This window comes from Amblyraja radiata, chromosome 12, assembly GCF_010909765.2.
Source record: "Amblyraja radiata isolate CabotCenter1 chromosome 12, sAmbRad1.1.pri, whole genome shotgun sequence".
Taxonomy (NCBI): Eukaryota; Metazoa; Chordata; class Chondrichthyes; order Rajiformes; family Rajidae; genus Amblyraja; species Amblyraja radiata.
Genome location: NC_045967.1, coordinates 35,428,077 through 35,440,801, shown reverse-complemented (window position 1 = coordinate 35,440,801; position 12,725 = coordinate 35,428,077). Strand labels below are relative to the sequence as shown.

The 12,725-nt window shown below is 41.3% G+C and overlaps 1 protein-coding gene across 2 annotated transcripts in view; it reads right to left on the bottom strand.

Annotated features, from left to right (window-relative positions):
- The window catches only part of LOC116979066 (multidrug resistance-associated protein 5-like), a 106,521-nt gene that overhangs the window by 19,844 nt on the left and 73,952 nt on the right, over nucleotides 1-12,725 (bottom strand). The window contains exons 18-22 of one of the 2 annotated variants that reach the window (XM_033030507.1): nucleotides 10,103-10,290; nucleotides 9,171-9,317; nucleotides 6,773-6,902; nucleotides 4,964-5,117; nucleotides 887-1,015 (exon numbers count right to left, since the gene is read on the bottom strand). In XM_033030507.1, coding sequence (XP_032886398.1) covers nucleotides 887-1,015; nucleotides 4,964-5,117; nucleotides 6,773-6,902; nucleotides 9,171-9,317; nucleotides 10,103-10,290 — 748 coding nt within the window. The remainder of the gene's footprint in view (nucleotides 1-886; nucleotides 1,016-4,963; nucleotides 5,118-6,772; nucleotides 6,903-9,170; nucleotides 9,318-10,102; nucleotides 10,291-12,725) is intronic. The other variant, XM_033030508.1, reaches the window with a different exon arrangement.

The window sequence follows — 12,725 nt, the reverse complement described above, 5'->3', positions numbered from 1 at the left end:
TTGTCACTCACTAGATTTGTTTTTATACATATGTTGTGTTAAGTTTCAATCCAGAACATAACCTTGGAGTCCTGAGTTTGAAATGAAAAACATAATTCCCATTCCTAATTAAAAGTAAAATAACTCTGCAATCGCAATAAATTTGAAATAAGTACACAGAATGGTTGAAATACTCAAAGGTTCAGGGAACATCTGTGGGGAGAAAAACAGAGTAATCACTTTCAGTCACTGATCAACAGTTCTGATGAAAAATCATCAACCTTAAATAGTCAACAAGCCATAAAATAATACAGCTCAGAAACAGGCCCTTTCGCCCAACTTATCCGTGTCAACCAAGATGCCCCATCTACTCTAGTCCCACCTATACATGTTTGGCCAATATCCCTCTAAACATTTCCTATCCATGTACCTGTCCAAATGTCTTTTAAATGTGGTTTATAGTGCCCAAGTCAACTCCGCTCCTTCAGCTTTTTATTCTCCTCACCAGGCGCCGCCCATGACTGACAGCGGTCCTGGCCAATCAGTGTGGTGATGGTGCAGGAAGTGGTGTCGCCGTCCTGGCAAGTGACAGGAGAGGAGACCAATCTACGTGGCGGCGACTGACAGGAGACGAGACCAATCTGCGCATGCGCAGTTTTAAAGGTTTTTAAACCTTAATAACTTTTAAAATATACCATCGATCGGAACCAAACTTATTGCCCTTGTAGCACAGGAGAATGGCAAGTAAGGTGGCGAAAAATCTTAGTGTTATCGCATATCGTTTTTGCGCAAATAGAGAAAAAAACAAAACTGAAAGAGCACAAGATCAGAATTTTTGTTATGTATAGATAGATAAAAGATAGATATTTCAGTATTTTATTTGGATAAGATTACATTTACTACTCACTTTTGTAGGAACTCACTTTCCTTGTCATAAGCATGAATAGTTGACAAACCCTGGATGCTGGAGGTAATGTGAGATATAAACGGTGACTGGCTGATACTGTCCATTCTCTTAAGTTCACGAACTAAAACCCTGCCAATGGATACAAAATGGCTAGATCATTATTTACGAAAATCATAAACTGTGGATGCTTGAAAACTGAAATAAACATAGAATGTGCTGGAAATATCAGCAGTAAGGTAGCATTCTATGAAGAAAGAAATTAAATTAACATTGGGAATATTAACTATATCACCCTTTCCATACATCATTATTCATTGTTCACTTCCGTTCTACTCTCCAATTTTTTTTCTTTCTTTCCTCTTTTCTCGAAGGTGAAATATTTGAAATACAGTCTCAAACTTGTTGGTAACCCCCTCATGTGCATTATCCATCTGCGAGTAGAGACATATTGCACACAAATCCAATTATTCAATGGTCCTAAGCCGATCTTTTTCAACAGAATGGAAACCCTCACTTTTTTTCCTGCTCCTAACTCAGTAAAATTTAAACGCCTGTACAAGTTGGGCTGAGATAAATTACATTATTCCTTAACGTTTTTCAAACCAATCTGAAGAAGGGTCTCGACCAGAAACATCACCCATTCCTTTCCTCCAGAGATGTTGCCTGTCCCACTGAGTTACTCCAGCATTTTGTGTCTATCATCTTAATCTATTTATGCTGGATCCAAAAAACATGTTTTGCTATTAGAATCAAAAAGAATAATGCATTATAAAGTTATTTTGTACTATACAGTTATTTTTAATTGTTAAACTCTTGATGACAGCATTAGACTATCATTGATTATTGTTATTCATACATCAGTTGAACTATACATATTTTTCATTATAAGAGCATGTTAACACAATGGCAAGATTGGCAAGATTGTCAAATCTCATCATTTTAAAGGAGAAAATCTGAAAATATGTCTGGAGTATGCACTTGTGTGGCAGCTGCTAGCAGTGATACACTGCTTTGCCACAGGGGTATGCTGTCCAGCTTTCCCCTGTATCATTTGTATAAATTCATCAGCTCTTCATCCAAGAAGCATGAAACAAAAACGGAATTTGTTGAAAATATTTTTAATTACATACTAAACCATGATTATTGCTAAACATTCTCTCAAACGTTCTCTCAGTTTCATTTGAGCAGCATGGAGGAGGAGCAGCAGAGGAGTTTTACATCCCTGAGTGACTGCTCCTAGTGGTGTATAAAAGGAGAATGGGCCATTGGAAGCAGCTGTGTGTTGAGGTGTAAGTGCTAAGATTTTGGTTTGTGAGGCTAAGTACTTTGTTGAGGGTAGGCACTGAAGCTTTGGCTTGTGAGGCTTTGAAGAGGAGGCTGAGCAGAGTGATAGAGAAATAAGGCACAGGTTGTTTTTATTTCTGTGTGGATCCTCCTTGGTCTGAGTGCAGTAGAGATGGCAGTTAGGGCACTCAAATGCTCCTGCTGCAGGATGTGGAGAGTCAGCGTGACTTCCAGTGACCCTGACAATGACACTTGTGGGAAGTGTGTCCAGCTGCAGCTCCTGATTGACTGTGTGAGGGAACTGGATCTGCAGCTAGATGACCTCAAGATCATATGGGAGAATGACAACATTAAGGATATGAGCTATAAAGAGATGGTCATACTGAATATACAGGCTGATAGTAGGTAGATGAATGTGAGGAAAGAGAGTATGGGAACCCCTGGAGGTCATTCCTCTCCAAAACAAGTATACACTTGTGTTGATTGTTGGTGTGGATGACTATTCAGAGGAGAGCAGTGGTGAGGTCTGTGCCACCTGGTTTGGCTCTGAGGCACAGTGGGGTCAGGCAGGGCTATAGTGATGGGTGACTCATTCATTAGGATGACAAACAGAAGGTTCGGTGACAAAAAACAAGACTCCAGGATGGAGTGCTGCTCCCTGATGCCAGGATTTCTCGGAGCAACTGCAGAACATTCTTGAGGGGTAGGGTGAGCAGCCAGAAGTTGTGCACAATGGCACAAATGACATGGGTAGGAATATAAATGAGGTCCTGCAGAGTGAATGCAAGGAGATTGGCTAAAGGTAAAAAAAGAATGGCCTCGTGTGCTAGTGAGGGTAGGAACAGGTAGGACAGGTGAATGTGCGACTGAGGAATAGCTGTAGGTGGCAGGATGTTTCCATTTTTGGGCCATTGCAAACGCTTCTGCGGCAGATGACCTGTACAAGATGGATGGGTTGCACCTGAACTGGAGGGGGACCAATATCATGGCAAGCAAGTTTGCTAGTACTACTTGGGAGTGCTTAAACTAGATTAGCAGGGTGATGAGATTCAATGCAGTAGTGAGACAGGTCGGAGGCTGGAAGTCAATACGTAGATAATGTCAGCAAGTTTAGTAGACAGGATAAGCAGGAGCACGGAAAAATGGTAGGATTAAGTTGTATATATTTCAATGTTGGAGGCCTGGTGGGCAAGGCTGATGAACCCAGGGCGTGAATGTGTGGGTACGTGTGACTGGAACGTTCTAGCCATTATTGGAAACCTGTCAAAGGGAGGGCCAGGACTGACAGCTTAATGTTCCAGGGCACAGTGCTACAGGCATAATAGAGGTGGGTGTATCAGAAGAGGGAGTGTTGCTTTATTGATTAAGGTGAACATCATTGCCCTAGTCTGAGATGACATTACTAAAGGATTGTCCTGTGAGGCTCTATGGGTGGAACTGAGAAATAAAACGGGAACGATCACCATGTTGGGATTGTACTGTAGGCCCCCGAATAGCCAACCAGAATTGGAGGAACAAATATGCCAAGAGATTATAGATAGCTGCAACGCCAATAGTGTTGTCATGTAGGAGATTTTGACTATCCCAATATAGACTGAGATTGTCATAATGCCAAGGACTTGGATGGGGGAGGAATTTCTGTGTGTTCAGGAAAGTTTCCTTGGGCAATATGGAAGGGGTCCTACAAGGGAGAGGGCAAAACATGGCCTACCTTTAATGAATTGAGCGGGGCAAGTGACTGAAGTGTCAGTGGGCGAGACTTTGGAACCAGTGACCATAGTTCTATTAGCTTTAAAATAGTTTGTTAATTCAGCAATAGTAAATCATAATTCCATTTGACAGACAAGAAACAAGAACCAGCTACAGAGGGGGGGCGCCGTCCTGTATGGTATGGCTGCCCAGCCTGCAGCTGTCCGGTTTTTTCTCTCTTTTTAAAAATTTTTAGTTAGTTGAGTTTTTTGTTCTGGAGTTATAGCCTTTTTTATGTGGGGGGAGGGGGGGGAGAAGGGGGAAACTGCTTTTCTAGGGTCCCTACCTGGTCGGAGAGGCAGCTTTTCTCCGGGCTGCACCGTCGACCCGTCCTTGCGGCCTACCAGCGGGCCTGGAGCGGCGTTTCCTGTCGGGGACCGTCCAGAACCTCGGCTTCGGCAGCGGCACAGCGCTGTAGCGCTATCGCGGAGCGGGCGATGCCCTACCCGGGTCGCCGCGCTGGAACTCCAGTGAGCTGAGACCGTCAATAAAAACATCGCGGAGCTGCGGGTCTGTGGAGCGGCCAGCTGTGGGCGGCGGCGCTGACTTTTCATCGGGAGCCTGGGATCTCTCGGCGAGATCACCAGTTGTGGAGCTCCATCCGGCGCAGCCTTGTTGGCTTCGGAAGCCGCGGCCTCCAGTACGGAAGCGGCCGTTCCAGGTGTCCCAAGCCGCTGAGATGATTCTCCCGACGCCGGAGCACCATCACCCGGCGAGAACGGCCTGGAACATCGGGCCTCCGTGGAGGCAACTGTGGAGGCCTCAATAGGCCCGACTATGGGTGAACTGGGGATGGGGACTGGACATTGTGCCTTCCCTCATAATGGGAACCATTGTGGGAGGATGTTCTTTATGTTTAAATCTCTTATTAATGTTATGTCTGTATTCTTTCTTTATGTGCTGCATGGCAAGAAGCATTTCACTACACCTAGGTGTATGTGATCAATAAAATAACCTTTGAACCTTTGAACAAATCAAACAGAACAACCTTTGCTCTCCATTAATAATTTAATTTCAGAGGAAAATAAGCTGAAACAACATTACCTTGAAATCTTGTTAACAATCATGAAGATAATGCAGAGAGGTAAAACTGAAACCAGAAACCATGGGAAGACTGTGCTGACGACACCAAGACAGAACAATATAAGAATAATATTTTGGATTAACATTTCAGTCTGAGTGGTCAGCCGCACATCCACTGAAAACAGAAGATGTTGGATATTAGTAATGAGAATTTTCCCTTATGAAATAAATCACAATGTTCATTATCAACAAACATACATTAATTACACAGCAGATATAGAGAGGAATTGAGGAACCCAGACTGACACTCTAACTGCATTAATTAATAAATTATGTGACATTACATGCACGTGTTTCGAATAATAAAGTAGTAAGGACTACATGTAAAGAAAACAAATCTAGAATTGTCTTTGTACAAAGGAGATACAAAGTATATTATGCATCGAAGCAGTGTGCAGGAATCTGACAGTGTAGTTCTCCTCCAGTCTAACCCCAACATAAAAAGTCATATTAATGTTTGCCTTTGATTCCCAGAGAAATCCCTCAAATTCTGCAAGTCCAGGTTGTTTACCCAAGTGTTCTCTCCCATGTTGGCATATTCCATCACTATCATTTATTCTCCCACAAAGGAAAGGTCTTTGGTCACTTGGTGAGGGGAGATGTTGGAAAGAAAACTCACATTAGCATTCCTAATACCTGCAGGTTTCAACATCCATGGTGAGAACATTATTTTTATGAATAAATGGGTGATGATCAGGTTAAGTTATTTAAGTAATTTAAATTTATTTCATTTCATTTTGTTTTTAATTAATTACCCACAGCTTAACCTATTTTTAATCTTTTAATGTATTTAAATCTATATATACTATTTTCAAATTCTCTGGTGGGTTTGATCTGCCCACAATTATATTTTCAGAAGATCAATAGTAATAGAAACATTTTTTTTGGCAATTCTGCTGCAGTGAAGAAAAATGAATGTTAGCAGATCAATGTAAGGGAACACTTGAAATAATCAAGTTTGCATCAGTGATTTCCACTAATGAAAGCAGCAATTCTGCTTTTAAAACCATCGCCTCTTTTAATGCACTTTGTACATATTCCTGCAATATAAGACTCCAAGTTTACAAGAATCCGTTTTGTTGGATTGTTTTAATATATTTAGATATTAGTTACAAAGATTTACAAACACTGAAATGTAATTTTGCATTTCGATATACGCCCAAATGCATTTTAACATGTCCAGTGCATTTTATTCTCTCTTTTTTGTATGGCTTTGTAAATATTTGATTAGTGTATAAATGTAAATAATTTGGTGTACATATAGCTGCTGGTGTACATATGGTGTACATATAGCTGCTAAATTTGTATAAGATAATTACAAGCAGTTGAATAAGGGGTGGGAATTAATAAGCTTTGGCTTCTTCCTGCTCCTCTTCGGACACATACGATTTCATTTATTTATAGATATTGTTTATGACACTTTATAAATATCCTTGTTTTATTTTTTGTATGCTGTTTCACACTTGCTTTTATTCTGTTCGAAATAAAGAATTAAATAAAAATAAATAAATAAAAGTGGCCGTATAATTGCTCCCAGAGACCTATTTGAATTTACAAAGTGTTGTTATTTTCACTACACATTCTCCCTTCTATTTGAGATGGCCAGCCTTTCTTTGCTCTCAGCTTAACAAATGTCAAATGCAATCAAATGTTCGAAAGCAGATGGAATGTGCATTCTAGTGTGTTGAGCATGATATTGAAATTACAATGCAGTAATGAGTTCAAATATAAAGGGTGCCTATTTAAAGAATTTCAAAACCAAGGCATTACCTTCATCCATATCCTTGGCAAACCTATTCAGAATGCGGCCCAAAGGAGTTGTGTCAAAGAATTTCATTGGGCTCTTGAGAATTTTTTTGAATAAAGCATCATGCAGCTTGGAGGAAGCCCGCAAGGTACACTGTTCAAAACAGAAAATAGAAAATCACAAAAGATTTAAATAAAAACATGCTGCCTGATACTTTCCATTTTCATTGATGGAGATATGCAGACAATCAGAATCACTTTAAGTTATTTAACTTAACAAAAATACTTGTGTATTAGATGGAATGTTGTTAGTCCAATGCTTATTAGCTCTGGTCAAGTTTATTCTTCAGTTGTATTTTACTATAAGTATCTAGGGTAGGATTTTTACCTCCATGTATGGTCTGCTATTGATCCAAATAAATTCTATACATATTTAAATTAAGCAATCCCTTCAAATGTTTAAAAGGCAAGATATTATCCACAACTGTGTTTGTTGTAGGAAGCAGGATTAAGAGATGAGAAATGTTTGAAATACAGAGCCCTCAGGTATTTTGCCGTCTGTCATCAGTGCTATTGATTCAAATTATGAGCACAATAGCAGAAAGATCAGAAAGTGGAGGAAGCCGCACCAAAATCAAATGCAGATATGAATCATTAGTGCTAATTTGGTATCTGAAAACTCTTTGTATTCCCTGGAGGGCACTAGCTACTGTACATTATCTCACTTTCTTCTGGAAACAATTCAGTATTTACAAACCCCTCTCAGAGCAGATCAGTCCGTGACATTCATGCTAACTCATTAAATATGAAATCTTCCAGGAGCTGAAGAATCAAGAGGAATGTCTCAAAGTCATCTTGGCAATGGGGGTCAATGCCATAACAACCTAAGCCCCTTACCATTATTCATCACTTCCAGAGGTTAACCCATGCTTTGCATATTTACATAGAACATAGAACAGTACAGCACAGGAATGTGCCATTCAACCCACAATGTTTGTGCCGAACTTGATGGCAAGTACAACTGATCTCATCTGCCTGTACATGATCCATGTCCCTCTATTCCTTACATTTCCATGTGCCTATCTAGAAGCCTATTAAGCACCACTATTGTATCTGCCACCGCCACCACCCCTGGCTATGCATTCCAGGACCCCACCACTCTGTTTAAAAAAACGTGCCCCATACATTTCCATTAGACTTTCCCCTTCTCATCTTTAGCTATGCCCTCTATTGGACATTTCCCGGGATGGCAGGACTGTCATATGCTGAGAGAATGGAGCAGCTGGGCTTGTACACTCTGGAGTTTAGAAGGATGAGAGGGCATCTCATTGAAATATATAAGATTGTCAATGGTTTGGACACGCTAGAGGCAGGAAACATGTTCCCCATGTTGGGGAAGTCCAGAACCAGGGGCTACAGTTTAAGAATAAGGAGTAAGCCATTTAGAACGGAGACGAGGAAACACTTTTTCTCACAGAGAGTGGTGAGTCTGTGGAATTCTCTGCCTCAGAGGGCGGTGGAGGCTTCTTCTACTTCTTCTTCTTCTACTTGCGTATGGCATGCACAGCCTAAAGTTGGAGGACAACTTGTTTAATTTGATCTTACTTGATTGTGCACGCCAGGTTGACTGCATTCGTCGAAACAGGGCGGACCACGTGAAGGTTGCAATCTTCTACCCTGGCAGTGGAGGCGGGTTCTCTGGATACTTTCAAGAGAGAGCTAGATAGGGCTCTTAAAAATAGCGGAGTCAGGGGATATGGGGCGAAGGCAGGAACGGGTTACTGATTGGGGATGATCAGCCATGATCACATTGAATGGCGGTACTGGCTCGAAGGCCCGAATGGTCTACTCCTGCACCTATTGTCTATTGTCTATTGAATTTGTCATTAATGATTAAGTGGTGCCATGGACAGTTTTAGTGTTAATTGGAATACTTAAATGTAACTACATTGAGAAGGTCCTGTAGATAATGATGCATTGTTATGGGGTGATTTAATAAAATTGTTTGCTCTGCATTGAGCCTAGGGTATTGAAACAACCAGAGCAATATTAAGAATGAGGAAATAATGCATTCACCACTACTACTGTGATGATACCACTTTATGCTTACTGACAGGGAAGCTTCAAATCCTCCCCTTTACTGTCTAGATGCAACTAGGAAAATAGACAACCTAGGAACAAGCGACATATCTGCAGTGATACTTAGCAATTAAATTAACATAAGCATGCTTAGAATGCTTCAACAAATATCCTGCAAAAATCGAGAGATGATTTTAGTTTCCAAGGTGATTGGAATAGTGATCAATTCAACACCACCTTTATTCTGCTTTGAAGAAAATATAAATTGAAATACTTATGCAGGAGTTCAATCAGTTATGATTAATGTAAGTGGTTATGTTTTACAAATAAAACAAGTCAGCACCTTCACAAATATGTATCCACGTAGTGCCTTGAAGAGCAGTACAGACAACATGGATGCAGCATAAACCCAAGTGTAAAAGTTCTGATTCGGATGGTCTCTCATACTATTGCTGATGTAGGTCACATTCCCCTTGGTCACTGGCGTATTCTGAAAAGTAATGTTCAAACAATCTCTTAACTGCTCCAATTTGCAGAGGCGAATAACACTGTCGTGGGCAGTTGTGTACAGTGTGCAATCCCCAGTTTTTTTTTAACGTTTAGTGGAAATGCAGTAGTCTAAAACAAAATGTTTTAAGCTCTAGTTGTGATATAGAATTTGTAGCTCATTACAGTTTATTTTGAACTTACATATTAGAAGGTCATGACACTGAATGCCTGGAAGTAGCTAAATACATTAATTTCAAAGTACTGGAATATGGAAACTTTTATGAGGATACAGAAGCTTGAAACCACACACTGCCAGACTCAGGAATCATTTTTTCCCCTCTGAATGATCGTTCCATAAGCCACGGTGCAGTCCTATTCCCCTCTTCCCCATTGTGGACATTGAACTTGTCTATGGAACTACTGCGATATAATGCTGAGATCTATATGTTGCACTGTACGTTTCCCTTCACTTTATCCATTGTAATTGAGCTTGGGTTGATTGTATTTATATACAGTGTTATCTGATTTGATTGGATAGCATGCCAATCAAAGCTTTTCACTGTACCGCAGTACATGTGCCAATAATAGATCTAAACCTCAATATCAATCAATATCAATATCAGTTTTATTCGTCACTTGCACATAAAGTGCAAGTTAAATGAATTTTGAAATAAACCTAAACCTATGCTAATTTAAATAGGGTTATTGTGTCTGCAATTTTTTATTATTTCAATTGAAACATCTATGTTCAATTTTTCACACACCATGCACTATAAAATAACTTACCCCACTGCCCTGATTAATCCAATAGCTGAGCCACCAATTACTGAAAGCTATGCTGCCAGCAGTCAGTAGGAACAGAAGAATGTTCAGAAGGAAGATGAATGTACCTCCTGCAGCTTTGATGTAAATTCCATACGTTGACCAAGACACAGAGCCAGCACTTTTTTCCTCTGCTTGCATAAGCTGGTCTGCTAGTAAAAGAAAACAAAGTATCAGCCTGGTACTTCTTATTAGCGAAACCTTAAGCCCCTGTCCCACTTAGGCGATTTTTTCGGTGACTACAGGTGACTAGGCTGTCGCCACATGTTCGCGGGGTGACGGTTGTATGGTCGTGAGTAGTCTCCTCAAGTCGCCTAAAGAGTGGTAACGTTTTCTGGTCGCCGCTGGATTTTGAAATGTTCAAAACGTTTTGGCGACTGCGGGCTTGACGTAACTTGACGGTGACGTTGGTTGTCGCCGGGTGCTGACTTCAGTGAATTCCATTGGCGACTACCTTCGTCAACTGGCGACAGGTACCGGCGACTTCAGTTGTCGCCGACAGGGTCGTTGCTTGTCGTAGCTTGTCGTGGGTGGACGTAGGTTGACTTCGGTTGTCGTAGGTTGTCGCCTGCGTGGTCGTAGGTTGTTGTAGGTGTGATCGTAGGTGGACGGCTTAATGGGTCGCTGGTTGTCGGTAGCTTGCTGTGTCTTGACGTCGACTAGGTGGTAGGTTGTTGTAGCTTGTCATAGACATTGTCGTGGGGGGGGGGGTTCCAGTCACCGCTTTTTCGGCGACCTGCTCTGACTGTGACAGTTGCCGGCAGTCGCCGAAAAAAATCGCCTAAGTACTCTCAAGTAACTCTGCATGAATGCATTTCACTGTGATGTAAGCTGCAGTTAACATTGAGTAATCTACATTTGGCATGGTAGGCGTCCAAGGGAAATTATTTACTTTAATGACTAGAGGACTTTCAGAAATACATTGCAGTAATATGCTTCAGTGATCAATATATACTAAATCGTTAAAATTTGAAATCCCAATGATAAAATTAAACAAAACTACAACAGAGGTGAGCTTTTCATTAAAGACTTTCAGATGAAACACATTGGTTACTGCTAGAAAAATTGATGCAGACCAAATGATCAACAATTTAAAGAATTAATAAGAATTGAACAGAAGTTGGAGATTTTGGTTTTCTTTTGAAAACAGAAATTGGTGTTGCACATTTTCTGCATAAATGGAGATGGAGTTGAATGTAATCACTGAAAGAGGTGAGGGGGAGTATAGGTAACCGTGGACTTCAAGTATTAATTCATTAGAATTAATAGCTGATAGAAGGAGAGAGGAGTCACAGCAAAGAAATTAGCCCTTCTGCGTACAATGTCTTTGCCGACTATCAAATCCCCATTCATCCTACATTAATCCCATTTCCTTCTGCCCACGTTCTTTCATCACCACCTTCACCCAGCCCCGCCGCAGCACACCCCGATCCCACACTCAACTATATACTGGGATAGCTTAGGGTGGCTAATTAACCTCCCAAGAACACAGTGATGAGTTTATTTAAGATAACCATGAGAATAAAATGTACAACTTCAATGCTGGATGCAGTGATCCCCAGGTACCTTCCCCTGCAACCGCAGAAGATGCAACGCCTGTCCCAACGCCTGTCCATAAATGCAAATTGGAGGAACAGCATCTCATATTTTGCTTGGTCAGCTTACAGCCCAGTGGTATGAATATTGACTTCTCTAACTTTAGGTAGCCCTGGCATTCCCTCTCTCTCTAACCCTCCGCCATCCAAGTCGCACTAGCTTCTTGTTTTCACTCAACTAACAGCTAACAATGACCTGTTTCCATTATCATCGTTACTTTTTTGAATATCTTTCATTCATTGTTCTTTATCTCTCTCCATCTCTACATCTCTCATCGTCTACATCCCTCGTTTCCCTTATCCCTAACCAGGGATAAGGGAAACGGGAAATGTCTCGACCTAAAACGTCACCCATTCCTTTTCTTCAGAGATGCTGCCTGTCCCCCTGAGTTACTGCAGCTTTTTGTGTCTAACTTTGGATAAAACAATGGACATCCCTGAAATGAAGAAACCTTCCTCACCACAGTACAAGCCTGAACATGAACTCTGCAGCAATTACTTTTATCCTCCTATTATCCTCCAATGCTCTGGTAGATTGCAGTCTTGTAAAGAAGCTTTCCTGCCTGCAAGGCCTCCAGTCACCGAAGAAGGTAGGGCGACACGGTGGCGCAGCTGTAGAGTTGCTGCCTTACAGCTCTTGCAGTGCCGGAGACTCGGGTTCGATCCCAACTACGGGTGTTGTCTGTACGCAGTTTGTACATTCTCCCCGTGACCGCGTGGGTTTTCTCTGAGATCTTTGGTTTCCTCCCACACTCCAAGGTATGTAGGTTAATTAGCTTGGTGTATGCGTAAATTGGCCCTAGTAGTAGGATAGTGTTATGTGCGGGGATCGCTGGTCGGTGCAGACTCGATGGGCCGAAGGGCCTGTTTCCGCGCTGTATCTCTAAACTAAACTAAAAGTAAGGAGCCTTGCAATTAATTCTGGAAAAACAATTCTTCGACTTTTCCCAATCTCGTAACAGCACCATTTCAACCTCCTGCCTCACATTTTG